This window comes from Coturnix japonica, chromosome 6, assembly GCF_001577835.2.
Source record: "Coturnix japonica isolate 7356 chromosome 6, Coturnix japonica 2.1, whole genome shotgun sequence".
In the NCBI taxonomy this organism is placed as follows: domain Eukaryota; kingdom Metazoa; phylum Chordata; class Aves; order Galliformes; family Phasianidae; genus Coturnix; species Coturnix japonica.
The window spans coordinates 17,259,019-17,279,234 of NC_029521.1; the positions used below are offsets into that span (position 1 = coordinate 17,259,019).

Below are 20,216 nucleotides of genomic sequence, written 5' to 3' on the forward strand. Positions count from 1 at the left end.
GCTTTCAGTGTAAGATGCTTATGTGAGCAACTGTACTATTTACTGAGGAGGGCGGGAGAAAAGGGACATGAGCTCCAGTGAGCACATCTGATCATTTTTTGCAAGCAATCTTCATAAGTTTATTGTAAGAGTGCTGGAGCAGTGGTAATAACAAAAAACTGATTTTGGCATGAAGTGCCGACTAAATGAGAGAAGATTCTGCTTTTGATAGCTCCCTTCCGTCCTGAGATCTCCAACTTAGCCCATCAGACAGTTATTCATTAACATCATGCTAGAGTAAATATCTTTATTTAGTAAAACATAAAAAGGCATTAGGCAATCCCTGCTCTATGTCAACACTGTAGACATACCATCGGGGTAGACTTCTGGCTGAAGTTCTGTGAATTTTTTTAAAACAGACAGAAGGACAGAAACATGCAGCGACTCAGATTCAAGAGCCGTATTTCATCACGTTCAAGGCAGACGTTATCAAACAGGATCATTTGTCTTGGCAGTCCTTCAAGGGGTACCTTTTGCCTGTGCTCAAATCAGGTTACTTGCACAGAGAACTCCTACTTTATTTTGGAGTGGCTTCAGGATTTGTAGTAAAACAGGAAAAAAAGGCAGCAATTACATTTTAACTAGTGTTTAAGTTTCTTTCTGCTGTATTAAACTCACTTAACCCATGTTTGGTTTTAGCCACCTGCATGGTAGTAAATTCATTGAGGTTGATCAAGATAGACCCAGTGCTCTGGGTTTTGAGTGCAGCTTTTTCATAGAATAACTAACTAACTAACTAAACTGGAATTATTTCATCTTTGGGCTGTAAGAGGGTTTGTGCCACTGCTCACTAGGAATTTTTCAATTGAGTTTTAACAAATCAGCAAACTTTTGAAATAATTTTTTTCTTCTTTTAGTCCTTAAATTAGCAATTCAGGGGTTGTTCCTGTGGGCATCTGCCCCTTCATGGGGACGGATCTGTCCTGGAAGCCTGTGGTCTGTCTGGGTGCAGGTTTCTGGGCAGCGTGATCAAGTGGAAGGACAGTGTTGGGTATAATACAGGTGTCACCTTCTATATTCTTCAAGAGGAATAATGTGCTGAAGGGAAAAGAAAAAAATTTATTATTGTCATGAAAGACACTTCAACTCAGCTCTAAAATTCTGCTGATACAGTCAAAAGTGCTTGGTGTGTTTAGCCAGTTAATTTTCCTTCATTTTAGAATTATATGGCATGTATTTCATTGAATCAGAATGGTTTGGGTCGAAAGGGACCTTTGAGATCATCTCGTTCCAAACCCCCTGCTGTAGGCAGGGACACCTCCCACAAGACCAGATTGCTCACAGCCCCATCCAGCCTGGCCATGAATGCTTCCAGGGAGGGGAAGAGGTGACTCTGTAAATCTTTCCCTCACATCTCCAGTCTTCCTTCCTTGGCAGTAATTTTCTGAACCATATCACTTTGTTACTAGGGGAAGGTTATTTATTCTAAACATGTTCTCTTTGTGTTGGAAAGGATTTGGGCTGGCTGTGACTATCCTTGGTGTGCCACGTGGCTGCCGCTGCCCCGGTGTGTCACAGGAGATGCTGAGGAGCTGCAGTGCCCTCAGTCCTTAAAACTACCAGACTCAAAGGGAGGAATAGATGGAATATTCATCTTTTTGAAAAACTTGGGCATGCGTGTTCCTGAGCGCTATCATGTATGTGAGTGGCTTCTGCCAGCATGCTCTAGCTGGGAAAAAAAAGGCCACACAGACGTTTAGCAGCCTGTCTTTGTACGATCTACAAAACAAATATTTGAGCCAAAGCAGGTTTCTCAAGGGACTCTGATCATGTGCAGAACGCTGCATGCTCCGACTGCTGTCCCAGTGACACAGTGAGCAAAAAGAATATGTTGTTCAGGTGTACGTGCCTTTGTGTTCTGGGCTGAACACATTCTGAATGTTTTGGTAACCTGCCCATGATAAATGGTCATCCTCTGTAGTCAGAAGGGGTGAGATTTCATGCATATTCTCCATAAATTTACAAGTATTACTGAAGTTTGGCAACCCTGTTATGGTTATACTTGATGAGATTAAATATTTTCTTCATTCTTAAAAAGTTCTTAGAGCCACAACCTAGATGTTGCATCAGCTGAGATCTTTTCCCTGTGAAGAGACGTACTGCAGGGCACCCCAGGGAGAAATATGGGATGCACTGGGCTCTTTTGTAATGCATTTTCATTTTCAAATGTGTGTTCATGTATTAAAAGGCAGGTCTATGGAGCTATTATGTCAGCTGGTCCTTCTCACTGTGACAATGCTATTTAAATATGTTTTTTGTTGTTTTGTTTTTGTTGGGGTTTTTTTGTTTGTTTGTTTGTTTTTTCAGTTTTCTGAGGCCAAAATTATATAAAAACCTAGAAGGTACACCAAGGTACTTCAATTGACCAGATGATAGGCTTCATTCAGCAATATAAACCAAAGACCATTTGTTAAAAGAAACCTAACTTAAAAATATTGCAGCTGAGACTAGAGGCTTTCCTGAATTAGCTCCTACTTCAGTGACATGGTGCTGTTTAGAATATAATCTAATTTCATTTTAAAATTGTTGTTAATGGAGAATTGGCTCTAGCAGATTGTCCCAACAATTCAGATCTTGCTACACAGATAAGGTTATGGTCCTCCTGTTCTCATATTTATGATGTCCATGTGGGCACTGACAGGCTGCAGTCACTGTACCGTGGGATCACAGACAGATGGGGACAGTGGGACCTCACCCAAGTCCTGTGCTCAAAGCAGGGTCACCCCAAGCAGGTTGCCCAGGGCTGTGTCCAGGCTGGGTTTGAATGTCTCCAGGGGTGGAGACTCCAAAATTCTCAGGGCCACTGTTTGATTACTGTATGGTGGAAAAACGTATGTCTCGGATTTTATATATATATATATTTTTAATATTTAAAGGGAATTTTATGTGTTCCAGGATTTGCCCTTTGCTTCTTGTCCTGTCAGTGTCCTGCCACCGCAGAGAGGAGTGTGGCTCATTCTCTTTTGCTCCCCCTGACCACCACCAGGTATCTTTAAACATTCATTTTCATCACTCCTTATGGTCCCATATTATTTATAGAACTCATTTCTTCCCTCTTAAGTGGTTACAAGCTGTCTGCTTCCATTTTGGAAAGCATAATTCCATTTGCAAATATGCATTACATTAATCATTCATCTTGCCAGTTCATATAGGTTAATTCGTAGCAGTAGATTGGACACTTCATCAGTTCTCAGCATTCATTGTGAATTTTCTTAGTAACTTTAGATCACTTGTTTATGTGGAAGACCATAGTGAATTCACTCTTGCTCTGAAGGCAGTAATCCCACACAGTATAACAAGGGAAAACATAGGGGTTGGAAGAGGTAGACAGGAAGGGGTACTGTTTGAATGTCTTAATTGTGTCAGATTTGGAAGTTCATAGCAATTTGCAGCTGATCACTATTCTTATTTTTTACTTCTCTCTCTAACAGAGGCAAGAGTAGATTTTACTTGCAAGATCTGGCAAATGGTTGGTTACTACTTATTAATAGAACTTCCTTATTCATATGAGAGATTAAGATAGAAACAAATTAACAGTCTACCCACAGTTGCACTTTGCAGTTCATAATGTAGTACATGAACAGGAACAATTTATTCTATAGACTTGTTCAGGTTCCGTAGCTCTGTAGATCACGAATAGTCAGGCCAGTGACTCAAAGCAATCCTGCTAAAAGATAGAAGCTGTAGCTGTGGCTCACAAAAGCCCACTAAAGTCATGACCAAAGTATGAATCACTGAAGTGACTCTTCATCCATGTACTGCACCTTCCTGACTGATTTTCTATCAGGCCCTTTAAAGGGCCTCCTATCCCAGGAGAAGTTAGGTATCTCTCATCTACACTGCGAGCTGCTAATATGCAACCATAGGTCGTTGAACTCCACCTGAACCTTATTTATTTTTACTTCTGCAGAGATGACATGAGTTATCCTTCTGACACTGGATCTGAGTAAGTAGATGCACTCCATGTGATCAAATTACTTCTATTGCAGGAGGCAGATGTAGACTTCAGCACTTCCTCTCAGCATATATCAGTCTGTACCTATATATATCACTGCATGGCATGGATAATATCCTTGCAAAGGCCATCATAGTCATGTAAGGAATGGATCATATCACTTGAGAATAAGTGCTTAGAGGTGAATTACCTTCAGAGAGTAGAGAGCCCACACGGATTCACGGTTGAGCAAAGCTTGCAAGTATTACCTGAAAAAATTGTATGAGTTGTATGTGGACTTTTATACATGAATTGCAGCATATGGGGTCCAAAAAAGCCAAATATTTTGATTCAGACATAAACAGAAGGGAGACTTTACAGACAGGAATCTCATTCAGACACAGGTAATGTGCTGATACTGCTTCTAGCCATCCTGTGTGCCTGACTGAGTTTGACTGCCGTTCTAAAGATTCAGGGGTTGGCTTCCTTGGTGCTTCCTTGGTGCCAAGGAGGATCCATTGGTAACTTGAAGCCTGCTCACTGGGGTTTTGAGGCATGCTGTCTGATACTGCAGTTCTGTAGTTGGTGCCTTGTCTTGTGCTTTTAATCCCCAGCAGAATTTGATGGAAAGGAATGGGGCTACTCTTTTTTTCCTGTCCAAAAAGCAGCAGTGTGCAGTTTGTTTTTGTGGTGGCAGCTATATGTTGAGTAAATGAGGGAACTGAAACTTTCTTGGTAGTCAGTATAAAGGCTTCATACAACGTGCTGCAACTGTACTAATTTAGCCAGCTGTCAGGGAAGACCTTATTATCTGCTGTAATGTACTTCAATTAGTAGTGTATCTCAGCAAAGAAGTGTTCTTTAGAGTACAGGGCTGGTTCTCATGACTTAAGGGGCAGCTCTTGTTGCTGTGTTTTAACCAGGCATACATAAATTTTTCTTTGCAGTAATTACTGGAAGGATGGCAGCTCAGAAGGTGACAACAGGGAGGACATTTCAGAGAGTTTTTATGGCTCTGGCCTGGAAGAGGGGCAGCAAACTCATGGTGTATTCACTGTCATTGAACAAGTCCCAGTGTTGTTAGGGGGTGCTCAGTATCTGCATCTTATCTCACTGATTTGTTTCCTCAAAGCCTGCACGACCACTGAGACAGTCAGTTGCTCTATGTAACATCTTTGGTGACTAAGGAACAGGGATAAAATGAAAGAAGAGCAGAAAGAAAATGCACTGTACCCAGAGTAGTAGTGACTGAATATGACTGAGTGCAAGGAAACAGCAAGAATTGATCTCCAGAATACAGAAGGGTCTTATTCAGGCCTGAATGATTTATTTGCCATTTTTACCATTTCCCTGAGTAGCTACTAGCTTTTTGTTTCATAATTGCTTTTGCAATGTCACAGGAGGGAGATTTCAGTCCTGCTCTCAGTGCTGGCCATGGTCAGCTCAGTAACAGCTGCTTCTTAGTTGTGCTTTCTCTGTAGTTGCACAATTTTCTGCTGCGGTTCATAAGAGATTTGCTGATATTTGTCCCACCTTAAGTAAATAATCTGAGCCAGTCCATGTACAAAAAATAAATCCAGAATTCTCCATGTCTTCTGGCAGCTTTGAGACTCGATTCATTTAGTTCTGCTGCGGGCTGCAGAAAAATAAATTGATCTCTGAAAGAAGGCAAAATTGAGCTTTATTTATTTGGTCAAGGTTCAACTTCACCTGCAGCACAATGCAGCCCTTCTCTCCAGGGCTGACTAATATCCACTTAATAACAAGCAGCCTCACAGAGAGCTGTGCAGCAGCACAGTGACACCAGCAATTCTTGGCAGGGTCAACTACTAAGTAAAGAGAAACATATGAAATGCAGTTTGTGGTAAAAGAAGCTGCAAGAAATCAGAGGGAGAAAAGCAGAAGTTTAATATAGTCAGAAACACATGGAAACTGTATGGCAACCCAAATATCCAGCAAGTTAGCAAAGGGTGTACCAAATTAGCTGTGTACATAAAGCCTCTGCCAGAGGAGGAAGAGCAGAATGCAGTGTTCTTTCTGGTCAGATTCAGTCTGGAATGGTATTGCAGCAGCACACGGACAAAGAAATTTGGGCGAGATCCAGTGGCTGCAAAGAGAATACTGAGTGATGAGCAGGAATTCATTTTATCACTGAGGTTTAAGAGGCTCGGCAACATTCTCTGTGCAGTTTGTAATTGCCGTCTGCAGAAAATGGCACAAAGTGAATCTTGGGAACCTGAAGCATGTGGGATTCATTTGGCTTTGATAAAACGGTAACTGATAGCAGACCAGAATCTGGACGGCTGCAGGGTCTTTTATTTATAGTCTAATCATTTGATTTACAGTGTTTGAACTGTAATTAAAGACACACCTTTTACACAACTCCAGCAAAACACACAACTCATTTATCAGTCATTTTGTTAATGGCAATTAGGCTCATAGCTTTTCCAAACATCCTGGAACAAACTTTCTTCAGAAATAATGAGCAGTATACTGAGAAACAGACCTGTGAAACACAGCTGTGCATGTCACCAGTAACGTTTCAAGTGAGCTAAGATCTGCAGTCACTTTCATTACTAATATGACGAGACTAAGAATTAAAATGCCAAAAGTAATTTACTTTTGGGGGGAAAAAAATCCACCAGGCAGAAAGACAAGAAAAGATTTGCCAGGCTAATTTTAGCAATCCTGGATTACTTATTAAGAGATAGGCACTCTGGGCATGGCTGAGCAAAGCATTTTCTATGGCAGCTCTGTGAAGCCCTCACCCTCTCCCATCCAGTCAATGGTTACGGCCACTTCTAGGCAAATTTCAGTTTTTGGGCTGTAGAAACTACAGTGCTTATGTTTGTTACCTGGACGTGCCCTACCCAACATGGCTTAATATACGTAATTTTAAATAATTACAGGGTGCTTTATGAATGTATAGTTAATAAACTGAGAATAAAGAAGGGTGTGTTTCCCATATAGTGAAACTGATGTGCTTACAGACTGCTTACACATAGGCGATGTGATTAAGCAGGGGGGACAGGTGACATTTCTGTGTAATTTTACCACACAAGCACTGAACCGAGTAGTTTGCAAGTGCTGCACACATACAGCAGTAATTCTGTATTTCTGTTTTGACATATTCGTGTGTACGTGTAATCACATCCATAAGGGCATACAAGCTATTGCTGAGTATCTGGAGCATGTTCTTGCCAAGGCATTTAAAAACAGACTAGAAAGAAAAACAAACTATAGTGCTTTTATACATTCTGACATGATCACCTACTAAGTACGGACAATTTCAGGCAGCCTACCATTCTCTGTACAGTGCAGTCTCCTGTCACAAAATTCAGAAAGATTCAAAAACAATGGCATTTTGAAGCAGAGGGAAATGCAAAATGAACTCAGTATCCTTCAGAGAAAACACATGCCCCTCTTTTCCCTGTTAGAGATCTGCTAGAGTTCCTTTTGCCTTACACACACTTGGTGTGTATGGTGCATACCACTAGAAGCAAAGAGCCTATATCAAGGTGTTGTTTGTTAGAGTACATGCAGTAGATGTATGACATGGAAACTTTAATTCCAAGTAAAATGAAGTTCCTGCTTTGTTTTATACCTGCAGTGTTGATTCAAGAACCTTCAACTGGCAGAACAGAAGATGTTATCCCCTTTCACAGCTCTACATTATGCCCAGGAAAAAGTGCCAACAAGTTCAGCTGCAGAAGCACCAGCCTTGCCAGTGGTAAGCAAGTCTAGTCCTAAGTGATGTTATGATCTGTCTCAGGAAAGCTCTGTTTTAAAAACTCTAGAATGATGAATTGTAAGATTTAAAACTGAAAACAAACAAAGTCCCAGACAGTTCTAGAGCTGATCACTGAACTTAAAGAGTGCTCTGTGCAAGAAAGCTGTTTACACCTAAGTGCATTATTTAGTTATTTGTCTGTGTTTTCAGAGACAGCTATGCCATAACAGATGCTCTTTAACTATAATACGTCCTGTGGAAATCTATTGTTTCTCCAAATGTTTTGGAACACTTGCCATATTCATGGTGATGTCTTCCCACTGCAACTGAATGCAAATAGGCAATGTTCAAGAAGCAGATTCAGTATTAAATAAGAACATTTTGCCTTTTGTTTATTAGCCAGCATTGTAGCACTGTTTCAATGGGTTTCAATGTTGCATCTGTTTCCCTTTTAAAAAACAAACCTGAATATTTATCACTGAAGCTCTTGGGAGCTATGTTAAATAATTGTGCAGTTTATATAAATCACTTTTAGCATTAGCATTCTAGTGTTACAATAAGTATTTATACCAGATAGAACATAAAAAGTACCTTAGACACTAGTTTCACTTTATATAAACACATCTTAACTTAGAAAATATTAATTTGATAGACTGAGACAGCCCTAAGCAATAAATACATGTTTGAGAGAACTGCTGTACAGTCTCCCATAATCAAGCTCACAGCTTGGTTATGCATGTGTGTACAGCACACAGCATTTGTTCCTAAATAAATCTGCTTGTAAGTTCCCCCAAACACCAGTATTATTTATCTAACATCTCCTGTCCTGCAGTAGAAGATGCGAATCAGGTTGACTGAAAATCTTGTTAATGAGAATTTACTTTCCATGTAATGTTAAGATGGCAGAACATCTTATACACTTGCATTACTCTTTTTTTTTTTTTTTTTTTTTTGATGGGGGAGGAAATTCCTGATATTTGAAGCAATTTCACAGAGAATTACAAGGCTCAGTGGGAGGAGTAGCAGCTGAGGGCTCTGGATACCCAAATACCAATACTGCATCTAGTTTTATTGACACAGGTTTTGGGAAAGGGCTGCTCTTTTAGAAGGACTTTCACATTTTTTTTGATAAGGGCAGTGACTGATCTACAGTAAGACTGGTATTTTCTTCCTGATATTCTGATATCCAAATTAAGCTGAATTGACCTTGGTCGTGTTCTGTGCCTCTGTATAATAATAGTTTAACAACAGTCTTAGCAAATTTACTTAGTTAGCCCAGATAAACCCAAACTCCTGAGAAAGCATTGGGTTTGTTGGTTCGCTGAATCTGTGTTTTTATCAGAATGTTTATTTTGGTACTTTTCCCATCTGCTAGCCTGCTCCTAATAGTTTTTAACTTCATTGCTCATTTGCTACTGCTCTGCACATAAATCAATGATGGCACTGTATTCTTGAGACTGTGACTTTTCTAAATATATCTGGTCTATATGGGATAAATTCAAGCCAGTACTGCAACCTGTTCACCCCTTCCCTCCGCCTACAAGTGGGACGTGACAATAATGAATTCTTAAGGGAACTACCCAGAGAAATGTTTCTCAAGAAACAAGTCATACCAACACAATTCACTGAATGCTGCTGTCTCACAGGATATTTCTCAAATTTCCAGAGAGTAAATGTTTCTAGTAGAGTAGCATTCACAGGAGTTCATTCCCTTAATAAAAGCAACAAAGCAGAACACCAAAGTGGTACATCTGGGATTCATTGAACTTGGAGATTGGAGATTTGTGTAGTGATGTTAGGGATGCTCAGGGTGTTTTTTCAGAAGAGGAGCATAGAGGAGAACCAGAGCTCACACACTGTCTATGGTGGATTCCAAAATTCTGCCTTCCCACAGAAATTTACTAATGACTTCTATGTGTTACAGTCTCCTGCAAAAAAGGTCTGTGACTTTCACTGACAACTTATTCCCAGACTCAGTCTGCTCAACTGACAGCTTTTTCATCTGAGCTGAGCAACACTAACTTGTGATGATGAGATAGTTACCTAGGGTGGGTAGTCTGTATGCAGCTGGGCTTGATATGGTGAAGAAAGATGGCAGCCTAGTCCATTTAGTGCAGGTTTTGCTCTCTGAGGTCTTCCAGGTAGCACTATCCCAAGGCAGATGGTTTGCAGGTAGAAATCAAGTCACCTGTTAGCCAAACGAAAGGATGCCTGCCAGCACTAGGAATGGGATTGTGAGGTTGAGCTCTGACATGGGATATGTGGAGTCCCGTCTCCTCATGGATGTGAAGCTGAGGACAGAGTGTTTCTAATGCAGCTCCAGCAAGGAAACCTCCCACTGAGCTCAGCTCCTGGGCTGGAGGTAGGCAAGGTGTCTGACACCTCTGATAATTCATCTCAGCTCTTAAACTGTGTTGGTGGTGTTTTTGGGTCAGGTTTGTTGAAAACTCTTCTCAGCAATTCTGAGAGCACAAAGGGCAGGCTGCAAGGCCTCAAGCCCATCGTTTTGACAAGATTTACAGCTAGAAATGTATTTGCCTTCTGACTTTGCAAACTGTAGTTGCTCTTCTTGCTCTTCATATCTCTACTTTCAAACCCACAACCTGACCCCACATATTTTGGATGCTCGTGTTTTTTGTGCTATAAAGGGACCTGGCAAAAGGCCTGCACCCCACTTCCTTCTCTATTTGTGAACTCTGGGCAGCCTTGCATAGCAACGGTGCATAATACTTTCAGCTGATGTGCTCTACTGTGTAAGCCCAGCCTGAGTAAGGCTGGGGTTCTGGCTGAGTTAGGAAAGGTCTAGAGGACAGGCTAGAAGGTCCAAAACATCCCCAGAGTGCTTTATGCACCAACTTCAGAGCAGCCTACTCTGCTGCTCAAAGCAGTTTCTCACCTATCTGAGTTCTTATACCGGGGACAAATCTGGAAGGCACAGTGCTGATATAGTCTATGCCTATCTCTCTTCAGCCCCCCTGAAAACTGCTGGGAAGCTCTGCAGGGTACAGACAGAGATATTTCTTCCTCATAATCTCCAGTTCTTGTAAGCTTGGTGCTCAATTATCCAGCATAAGAATAAGGGGAGGGGATAACATAGAGAAAGTAAAATAATCATAATAAAAAACACTTCCATTAGTCTATAAGAAGATTCTGAGTGTGTTCACCTTTGATATCAGATCCCTATAGAGAAGAGGAAGAGCTTCATGAAAGTAGGTAGAGCTGTCTGAGGTGAGCATAAAACATTTTCTATTGTGAGCTCTATAATATAGGCATTAGAGCTGGGTGAGCTTATATACCTTTTAGATTATGCCCCATTTTTAAATTAGAAAGCAAACACCATTCACTGAAAATGAAGCTGGGACATTGCTTCATAATGAAGTGTAGGGCTCCTGTGGGATCCTCCTGGAAATTTCATAGGTGTGTCCTTATGGTACTACTCAGGGAAGTGAGTTTGTGAATAAGTATTTTGCTACATCAGTATCACCACAATCAGGATAATATATGGCTACGTTTTGCTTCTTATTAGAGAAACTGCTTTTGTAGTATCTTGACTATATTTATAACAAGGTATTTGACTTGAATAAGTGTTAAGCTGTCGATTCTATTCTGGTCACTGTTAAATAGTCGCTGAAATTATACATACTTGAACAAAACATCTTTTTACATTGAACAACTATTTAAGATCTCTGTACTGTTTAAGAACTGTTTAAGGAAATCATCTGTTTGCATTTCAGAGAGCAATTTTGCCATTTTCTCCATGGAAATCAGTATCCTCTGAGTACATACAAGTTATCTATGAATCACCTCTATCTCTTTAGCTGCTACCTCAAGTATTATCTGAGGTATACAGTAATCTTATTATCAATTCACATTTTGAAAATGAAGAGGTCCAACCACAGGTCAAATGACAGATCTCTTGTTGAGATCTATTGGGAGCTTCACTGCACCGAGGTCCAGCTCCAGAAACGAGTTTTAGTATCAAAATCTCTCTGCTCCTAATTTATGTAGCTGCTGCTTAGTTCTGCAGGCAGGTGTAATCCACAGCAACTGCAGCTTCATTGTTAATACTTACCAATTGTTTAAAATTATGGGACTATATGGGTCCAGAAGTACAACAGTTGGGAAAAACTCCAGCAACCATGTACCTACTTCAAACTCATTTCTGTTCCAGTTGAATGGAGGAATACATTAGCCTGGGATTGCTTCAGGAATTACTTCTGCATGTTACCCAGTGACAATTTAATATAGAAATATATGTGCTTATAGGATGAGGCCAGTCAGGTGAATACTTAAAACAAAAGCATAGAGGCATTTGGCAGTGTTGCATTGAGTGATTTTTTTTTAAAGGTTAAATTAAGTAAAGTACTAAATAAGTTACTGAGAGGAGCAAAACATGACACATTTTCACACTGGATAACTTGAACAGTTTCCATAACCATGTAGAATTTACAGAGACAGATTTGAAATGCCTTTAACAAAGCATGAGCTGACTCTCATGACGCAGATATAAGCTCAGGAGGCATCAGATCTGCTGTCCCATTCGACTTCCTCAGCACAGTCACTGCAGGTATTGTGCTCCTTTCTTTCCCTGTTCAGCATTCAGATGGTCTCTTCAGTTTACACTAAAAATCCAACACTTCCTTTTTCACAGGCCTTTACAAAACTGTCAGCATTAAAGAAGGTATTTGCACAATGTATCATCTTTAAACTAAGTAAACAAATAATAAATTGCAATTCTGCAGAATTAGAACATCCATAAAAAATGCTGTCCTTATTAGCTGCTGTGAGTGTTGTTCAGGGTGTTACATCAAACATATTTAGGAGATAAGGAAAGATTATCCACTTGGCCTTATAAAGCAGTGAGAGGACAGTATGTCATTGCTGTAAAATGCTTGATAGGCAAAAGGTGTTGAGCATCTCATTCTTTAAACAGACAACAAACTGGAATGGGTTTCCTGGTTTCATGCTGGCTCTTAACTGATTTGCCCATACAAAATATTGCACAATCAGTAGGCTTTGTTGTGGAAGGTGGGCCAGGTGAGGCATGGGCAGAGCAGGTCAGTGTACCCACGTACAGCAGAACAGCCTCCCTGTGCACACAGTAGTGTTCTGCCCTCAGCCTCATAAATAGCTACCCACCTCCATACCGGTTTAAAAAGAAATTAAAAGCAGTTAAATCTTGGAATAACAGTCTTTGACTTTGGTTTACGTTGCTAATTACTGTAATTTATAACAAACATCAACTAAACCAACCACACAATTAGCTATGCTGGTTCCTTTTACAATACTGGTATCCAGTGCAGTTTTGCTCTTGTTTTAATAGATGTGGCAGCTTTAACCCCACAGTGGACTCGCTTTATATGTTCAGTCTGTTTTGTTCAGATGGCAGATTTTAACTGCAGTTAGACCGACTTCAGCACGGCATGACTCTGATACCTTCTTGGCCATCTGCCTCTGTCTCCTGAGCAAGTAATAAGCCAGAAACACATGAGAACTGGCAGTGATTAGAAATGCAGAACAACTGGAGAATGAGGTTTAATTGCTAGTATCTCAGTGTGCCAGGATAATACTATGAGCACTGACTCATCAGAATAAACTGATTTTTGATTTCAGTGCTGTGTTTTTTGAGAACTGAGAGAAGAATGGTTGACAGGATAGGCAAATGTGAAATTGCTCACAGCATTTAGGCATCAACTTTGCCATTTTTTAGTGTTTTGATTTGCAGTCTGTAAGTATTAAGGGGTAGCATATTTCAGGCTACTACAGAAAGCCTTTAGGGACAGCTCTATTACACTATGGCCTCTGATTGTGCAGCCTGGAGCTGATGACTAAGGTGTGATGACTGCCGGTATGATATTGCTAATGAAGTGTTTTGCTGAATCACCTTCAACTCCATCCCTAGCATCTTTCCAACAGATGGAGTATAATTACTGCTGACTCACAGCAGCACATACAGCCTATGCATTTCAGGCAGGATGTAAGGTGAGAACAGCTCTGCTGCAAGTTCGAGAATTCAGGAAGTGTAAGGGAAATATCGTGCAGTGCTCAAGAATGGAAGCAAGAAAGGTGGCAGAACTGCTATGGTGAATGTCACTGGGTACCATTTTTTCCACTTGGAGGAATTCAGTGACAAACCCTTGTTTCACACACACTTTCATGTCATCTACCATTGTGTCGGACTGCTTGTCTGCTGCCATCTGTCACATGGCAACAACATGTAAAGGAATAGTGTCAGAAAGGTTCACTTCTACTGCCATACCACCAGCATCCACCTCTGACATTGTAGGCCAACATGATAAAATAGGTAGCATTAATTTCAGAGCAGCCTCTGTATTTGGACACATCTGAAGTAAGGTAGGCAATCCAGCTGGTTAGTTCAGGCATGAAAATCAAAAGTGGGTCCTCCTGCTCCAGAAGCAGTCTCTGTACTGAAAACATATTTGCTAATTATGTTTGAAATATTCACCTGGCCTGCAAAAATGTGAGGATGGGTGAAATGGTTTAGGTTGGCCAAACAGTTGTTTTAGATCAGCCAAACCTTCACGTCTCCACCTTCTACTCCATTTCTTGCTAAATTAAATTTAAATCTGATTTGTAGCTCTGGCATTTGCTGAATGAAAGGAGTAAAAACTCTGTGAAAATAGGGAGGGATAAAAATACATGTATTTCTCAGTTATGTTTCCAAATCAGTAAAATTAGCCGGAGGCTTTCAGCACTCATCTCCCCGTCACTGGTCCATCTGTCAAATGTAGGAGTAAAATAGCTGTTTAAGAGGAAGCAGATGCTGTCAGCACAACTATTTCAGTATGTCGTTAGAGCAGAGGAACATTTCCTTTAGCAGACGGGGCTTCAGTACAGCCCTCACTGACCCAGCCATCCCCTAACTCTTGTCTGGTGCTTGGCAGCCAGCGTGGGAAGCAAGGAACTCATGGCAAGTGTTAAGGTCCGGATGGTGGAAGACATCCAGGGACTCCAGTCCACATTCTTTTTCCCTGTTGTACAGCTTGTCACTTAGAGAGGCAGTCACACACAAACCCAGTTTACTGAAGGATGGAGACAATTTGAACTGTTATGTGGAAGGAAACCCATGCTGTCCAGGGAAACCATGTGGGCTTATAGTGTCGAAAAGGAATGCCCTTTGGAGAACAACAGCTTAGGGAAGATGCTTGAACAGAATGGCTGGAGTCCCTCCTGCATGGCTGGCAGTGGTTCAAGAGGAACCACCCTGCAGTGGGCTCTCCAGCAGTGTCAGACCAAGCCTTCTGTGTAGTCCCAGAACAGGCAGACTTACAGCAGCATCAACGATGAGCTGCAGGAGGCTGTGATTTGAAAAAATAATTGAAAAGAATATGTTGCAAACAACTGTGCAAAGGAGCACAGATACACAAAATGCTGCAGAGGATCCCTTGCTGTCATGCACAGACTTGTGACTCAGAGAAGGAAAAGCAAGAAACAGCTCTGACAAAAACTGAAACCATCAATGAAATACAGCCATTGCTGTCTCAAAATTATTTCAAACCTGAGACAAATGTACTTCTGGTACCTAAACCATGGGTTCTGTGCCTGTGAACTACACTGCTCTATTTACCAAGAGAGCGCTATGAAAATAAAGGTAAAATATTAGGAATTCATTCTGGTTTTCAGTCTCGCAGGACAGGTGGTAGCCCTGCTGTCTGAGCAGAGCTCCAAAAGTGGGATGGGAGAGCATTTCTGAAAGTACAGCTTTGCCTGGAGGGTTTAAAAAACACTCGGTAAAAAAAGAGGAAATTGAAAACCGGTAGAATGGTGTCTGGAAAGTATCCATCAGCCATTCAGAAAGTGACAGCAGGAGCTGTTAATGATGTTGCTTTAGGAGCAGAGAAAATGCACTTCCCATTCTCTCAGTAGTTTTTTAGAATCTTAGCTTTGTGCTTCAGAATGATCCAGTGAATACCTGTTATTTTACTTTCTTTTGTCAAACTGTTTTGACTGTTAAGGAGTGCAGTTAACCATCAATCTATAATCTAGTCCTTTTTTTTGGCCAAAAGGACTACAGATAAAAGTACTTTCCCCTTTTCTCTTGAAATGCTCCAGTAGGCTTCTGTGCCAGATAAAACAAGGCAATGAGAATTTTTCATTGTAGCTGGTAGTTCTAGCTGCAACTTGACCAAATTAGGCTCTTTGGTCAAGCTGCATGTGGAACTTGGAATGGAGGCTCTGTTTCCATGCATGGTGCCCCATTGCTCACTTTTCTGACAGAATGTGATCTGTAGGTACATAGGAACACCTCACACCTGCACTGACTCTTGCATTCTCTAACAAGATCTGTGCTGCTCTCAGTGCTGTCCCAGGGATTTCCTACAAGCTCTTGCCCATTAACATCCAAGCTGCCATGAGTGGGAAGTGAATATCACTCTGCCAGTCTCTTGTCTTCTGCAAGCAAAGGTATGAATTAAGCATTTTTTTTAGAGGATGGGTTTTCATCTACCTTGTTCGTTTTCTACAAGCAAGGGCAGCAAGTGCTACTGGGACATCTCTAAGATATCCATCAATCAAAATCAGCATTTTCTCTGCTGATTTCTCCACTGGTGCCTTGGACTTACAGTTTCAATGGTCCCAGTGCAGCTAGAGTGCTGAGATAAGGGCCTATGAAACCTCCCTGTTATTTTTCTCAGCAGAGGAGAGGTTTGATTTGGAGGCCTATAAATGCCATACAGTTATTCAGCAGATAATTACCATGTGTGCCATACAATCAGCATTTGTTACTCCTGTTTTCTCAGCTGCTGCTAATGCAGGACTTAGCACTAACCCATCATTCCCAGGCTGACAGAAGGCCCACAGAAGACTAACTTCAGCAGTAACACCTATCCCTTATGCATCATTTTCATCTACTGGTGGCAGTGGTTTTTTTGGCTCTTGTTCTGAAGACCTACGGGGAGTCCTAATTTCTGTCAGCTTAATTTCTGGGTCTCCTTTCCACCAGCAGATGGTTCCTCTGTGGTGGGATTACACATCTGCCCTACTATCCTTCCTGAGGGAGTTGATGACAGACCTCTGAAAGTGACACAGTCCAGCAATTTGGATGCTCACAGTCCTCCAGAAGACAACACCAGGTAAGAAAGGCTATAGCCTGAAACTCAAGGGCTAGAGAAAATGGCTTGGAAGTTAGTGGTTCCTGACTTTCCTATGCAGAGCAAAACATAAATGGTTTTACCGCTGTGGTTCAGAGGTAGTAGCTAGAGTCAGGGAGATCGTGTGCTGGTCTTGATTATGCATCTTTGAGGGCAAAAGGATGCTGGAATTCTTTCAAGGGAACAATGAAATTGGGCAGAATATTTGACAAGCTTTTGTGTCCCTCACCTTTGCTATGCTAGATGGAGTGTTTGAAGGGTATTGATATTCAGTATCTGATTGTCACCTGAACGCAGAATTACCTTTAGTTGTAACCACTGAACTCTGCAGCTCCTGCCTGTTCTTGCGGTGTGTGTCCTCAACAAATGGGAGGGATGGATCAATCAGTGGCTATGGCTGTTCAGAGCAGTGATGGGCTGAGCCGCTCTCCCAAGATCAGTGGGTTCACTTCAGAGGTCACAGCAAAGTCAAAGAGGTCTGTGTAATGTATCTTGACTTGACCTGACCCAACTGTAATGAGGTATGTAATTAGTTGAGGAATAGAGCTGTTTTTTTGTTTGTTTCAGTTTTGCTGTTTTTGTATTTCTGCATAAATATTTGTTTTCTAACTGTAAAGTAGCTGGATGCTTTCAGAGCCTGTCTCCTGGTTATACATTGAATTAGTTCCAGGCACATTAGCCTGCTCTTCTGAGGCCAAGGAAACTGTAGGGAGATTGAGAGTGGGAAGGCAGGAGACAAAAGGATCTTGCAAAGAAAAAACTTTAAAACTAACATTTAAAAATGAAAAGCCTTTACCCCTGAACTTTCCTTTATTCTGGTTGATGACACTTGCTGTGCGTTATAAATTCTCCCTCTATTTTAAAAGACATTTTCTCAAAGGAGGATCAGTAAGACATGTTATTTTAAAAAAAAAAAAAAGCAGCTATTTGCTCTTGACATTGCTGTGTCCTGGAATTGACCTCGTGGTTAACTATAGCTGTAACTGGGGGAAGAGGAGCTTGCCTATGGCAACAGGTGTGTGGTGTGTAGCAGGAGAGGGGAATTGCCGTGTAGGTTCTATTCCCACTGAGAATGTAGAAGTACCACTGTCGTGTTCCAGTGCAAGGTGCAAAATGCTTCAGGGCTGACAGCATCTGAAACGCTACAGTGGCCTGAACCATGAAGAGAAAGCAAAAGCATTTCTCCAGTAACCCTTTTGAAGTAATTGATTTAGTTTCTCAAAGGGTTTTACTCATCCTCATTTATTGATTTTTTTATAGTATAGTAAACTGTAGACCAACTTTTTCTGTTACAGACTTCTACTTTCTGGTGTTTATTTAAGTACTGGTTACTTTCTCCTGAATCAGCTCTGGTTCCTGACTAACCTCTTGTAACCGTAACCTTCCTGTTAGAAAGCCCTATCCTGAGCCTCATATGTTCCACTGTGATCAAAGTAAGCTGAGGATTTAATGCACGTGCAAGTAGATTACTCTGCTTTCAGTGCTTAGCATATTGCAAAGTTGGACCCCAGTGCTGCACTCCTGCTTTGCCTCAGCATAATTAACCATGGTATTTTATACATTACTCATTGGGCCACTTGCAGCAAACATTGCATAAATAGAAGTCAGTTTACCTATTTGGCATGAACTTTCTCCCGAAAGCAAACAATGCCATTCTTGGCACAGAAAACATGAAGGCTTACCATTTTGGTGACTGATCCAGAAGGGAGATGAGCAGAGAGACTGGAGAGTTAGAAACAGTCTGTAACACAGGGAAGAGGTGCACAAAAAGATGAATGTTTTTAATGGAGATTATGACATCCTTAAATAAAATGCCCAGTCAACTGTATCACTGATTCAATCTGCCCAGCTGTCATAGGCTTCAGGGATGGTCTGTCAAGCGCTGCAGAAGTGATGTATGTTCCCAAGTCTTACTGCACAGGATTTGTGAAGTCAGTTGAGCAATGAATAGATGGGTTCCAGGCAGCACTATATTTTCACTGCTGAAACTGAGGACCACGCAGCCAGACTTTCACCAGAGCTAACTGACAGTGATATTTCTGCCTTAAGGAAGGTCCAAAAGTCAGGCAGGTTCCTATCCAAATGTAGATTATAAAATGAAATACTCAATTTTTTCATGAAATGAAACTTATTCTAGAGAAGGGAAGTGGGGAGAGGAAAGAAAACTGTTACTCATTCTCAAGAACTTACAGGCTACTGCAAAAAGACAGCAGTAGTTTCCTCTTCTTGTCTATGTAGAATACAAGTAATCAGGAGCTCAATTTTAATTAGGCTATGGCCTTAGGAGCCTCTTTTAAGATAAGAAAAGAATAATTAGAAAGATGTGAAGCCTCCATCATTGGAGGGCTGTAAGAGCAGATTAAGCAAATACCAGTCAGGGAATGGCTACAGTACAGCTGATTCTTGAAATAGGAGGAGAGAAATCTCAAGAGAAGATTGAGGGCAGCCTTACCTCATTTTTATTTTGGCCTCACTGAAACCTTTTGCTCTTTACAATGTTTCATTTTAAAGCTTATAACTGTCTGAAAGGGATAACAATTTATGCTTTTTATATATATAATTACCTTAAAATTTACCATATAGCCATTAATTTACCAAATACACCATATAAATTACGGTAATTCATTTAGGTATAATTAAAGAAGATAACATTCATTAATTGCCTGTGTAAATTCTAATTATGTTCTCAGGAAATGTTGAGATGCAGCAAAAGCACTGCCTGTCCGCTGGGCAAATATGATCTCGCAAGGCATCTTTACACAGAAGTTGTTTTAAAGCTAAACCTTGTTTAAAAGAAACTCTTTTCTGGTATTTTACGGTGATTTATGTCTCAGTCAAGAGAAGAACAAGTAAGCATTTTGAGTTGTGACGGCTGGTCACAAAACTGGCTGGAGGACAAGAAGTGCTGCTTTTCCTCATAGCAGAAGGCTTCTGCTCTACCCAGTGGCTTTGCTTTTGTTTTGCTTGAGTGCAGTCCCACATTGAGACAGAGGAGCCTTGGAGCCATTTGTTACAAATCTCTCACTAGTTCACTTTTTATCCAAGAGCAGGGTGGTGCGGTATGTGTCATGGCCCAAGAGCTCCAGCACAGAAAGACGACGAGTTATTTATAAAGCACTATTTTGTTTTAGTAGAGCTTAAGGCTGGTAGATGGACAGAGTTCTGCATCCACTGCAGGCTTTGTAATGTGGAAACCCTATGCTCACTCCCCCCATTCAGAAACTTGCTGTTAAAGCTGTCTCTTGTCTTTTTGGAACTGCTTTTTCATAATTAAAACCAGCTCTCTTGCTGACTTTGTATGAATTGAACTAGATTGCATCTTGTCACTGAATATTCTTAATGAGTTAGGAAATCCCATGTATCTGGTGTATGACCAGTGCTGGCTGGGCTGTTCCAGCTCTGT

At 41.0% G+C, this 20,216-nt stretch overlaps 1 protein-coding gene and 2 long non-coding RNA genes across 3 annotated transcripts in view; 2 read left to right on the forward strand and 1 right to left on the reverse strand.

The window, feature by feature from the left end:
- Positions 1 to 272: 272 nt before the first annotated feature.
- On the reverse strand, positions 273 to 18,803 carry LOC116653587. Its single transcript, XR_004307691.1, has 2 exons — positions 18,496 to 18,803; positions 273 to 1,077 (listed from the first exon to the last, which is right to left on the reverse strand). It is a non-coding gene; the product is annotated as an uncharacterized LOC116653587 (long non-coding RNA).
- Positions 2,935 to 8,100, forward strand: LOC107315929. The gene is made up of 3 exons (XR_004307690.1): positions 2,935 to 3,025; positions 3,950 to 3,985; positions 7,584 to 8,100. It is a non-coding gene; the product is annotated as an uncharacterized LOC107315929 (long non-coding RNA).
- Positions 16,750 to 20,216, forward strand: part of TNKS2 (tankyrase 2) — a 51,013-nt gene continuing 47,546 nt past the window's right edge. Inside the window, exon 1 of the mRNA XM_032445282.1 lies at positions 16,750 to 16,795. Coding sequence (XP_032301173.1) covers positions 16,765 to 16,795 — 31 coding nt within the window. The 5' untranslated portion in view covers positions 16,750 to 16,764. The remainder of the gene's footprint in view (positions 16,796 to 20,216) is intronic.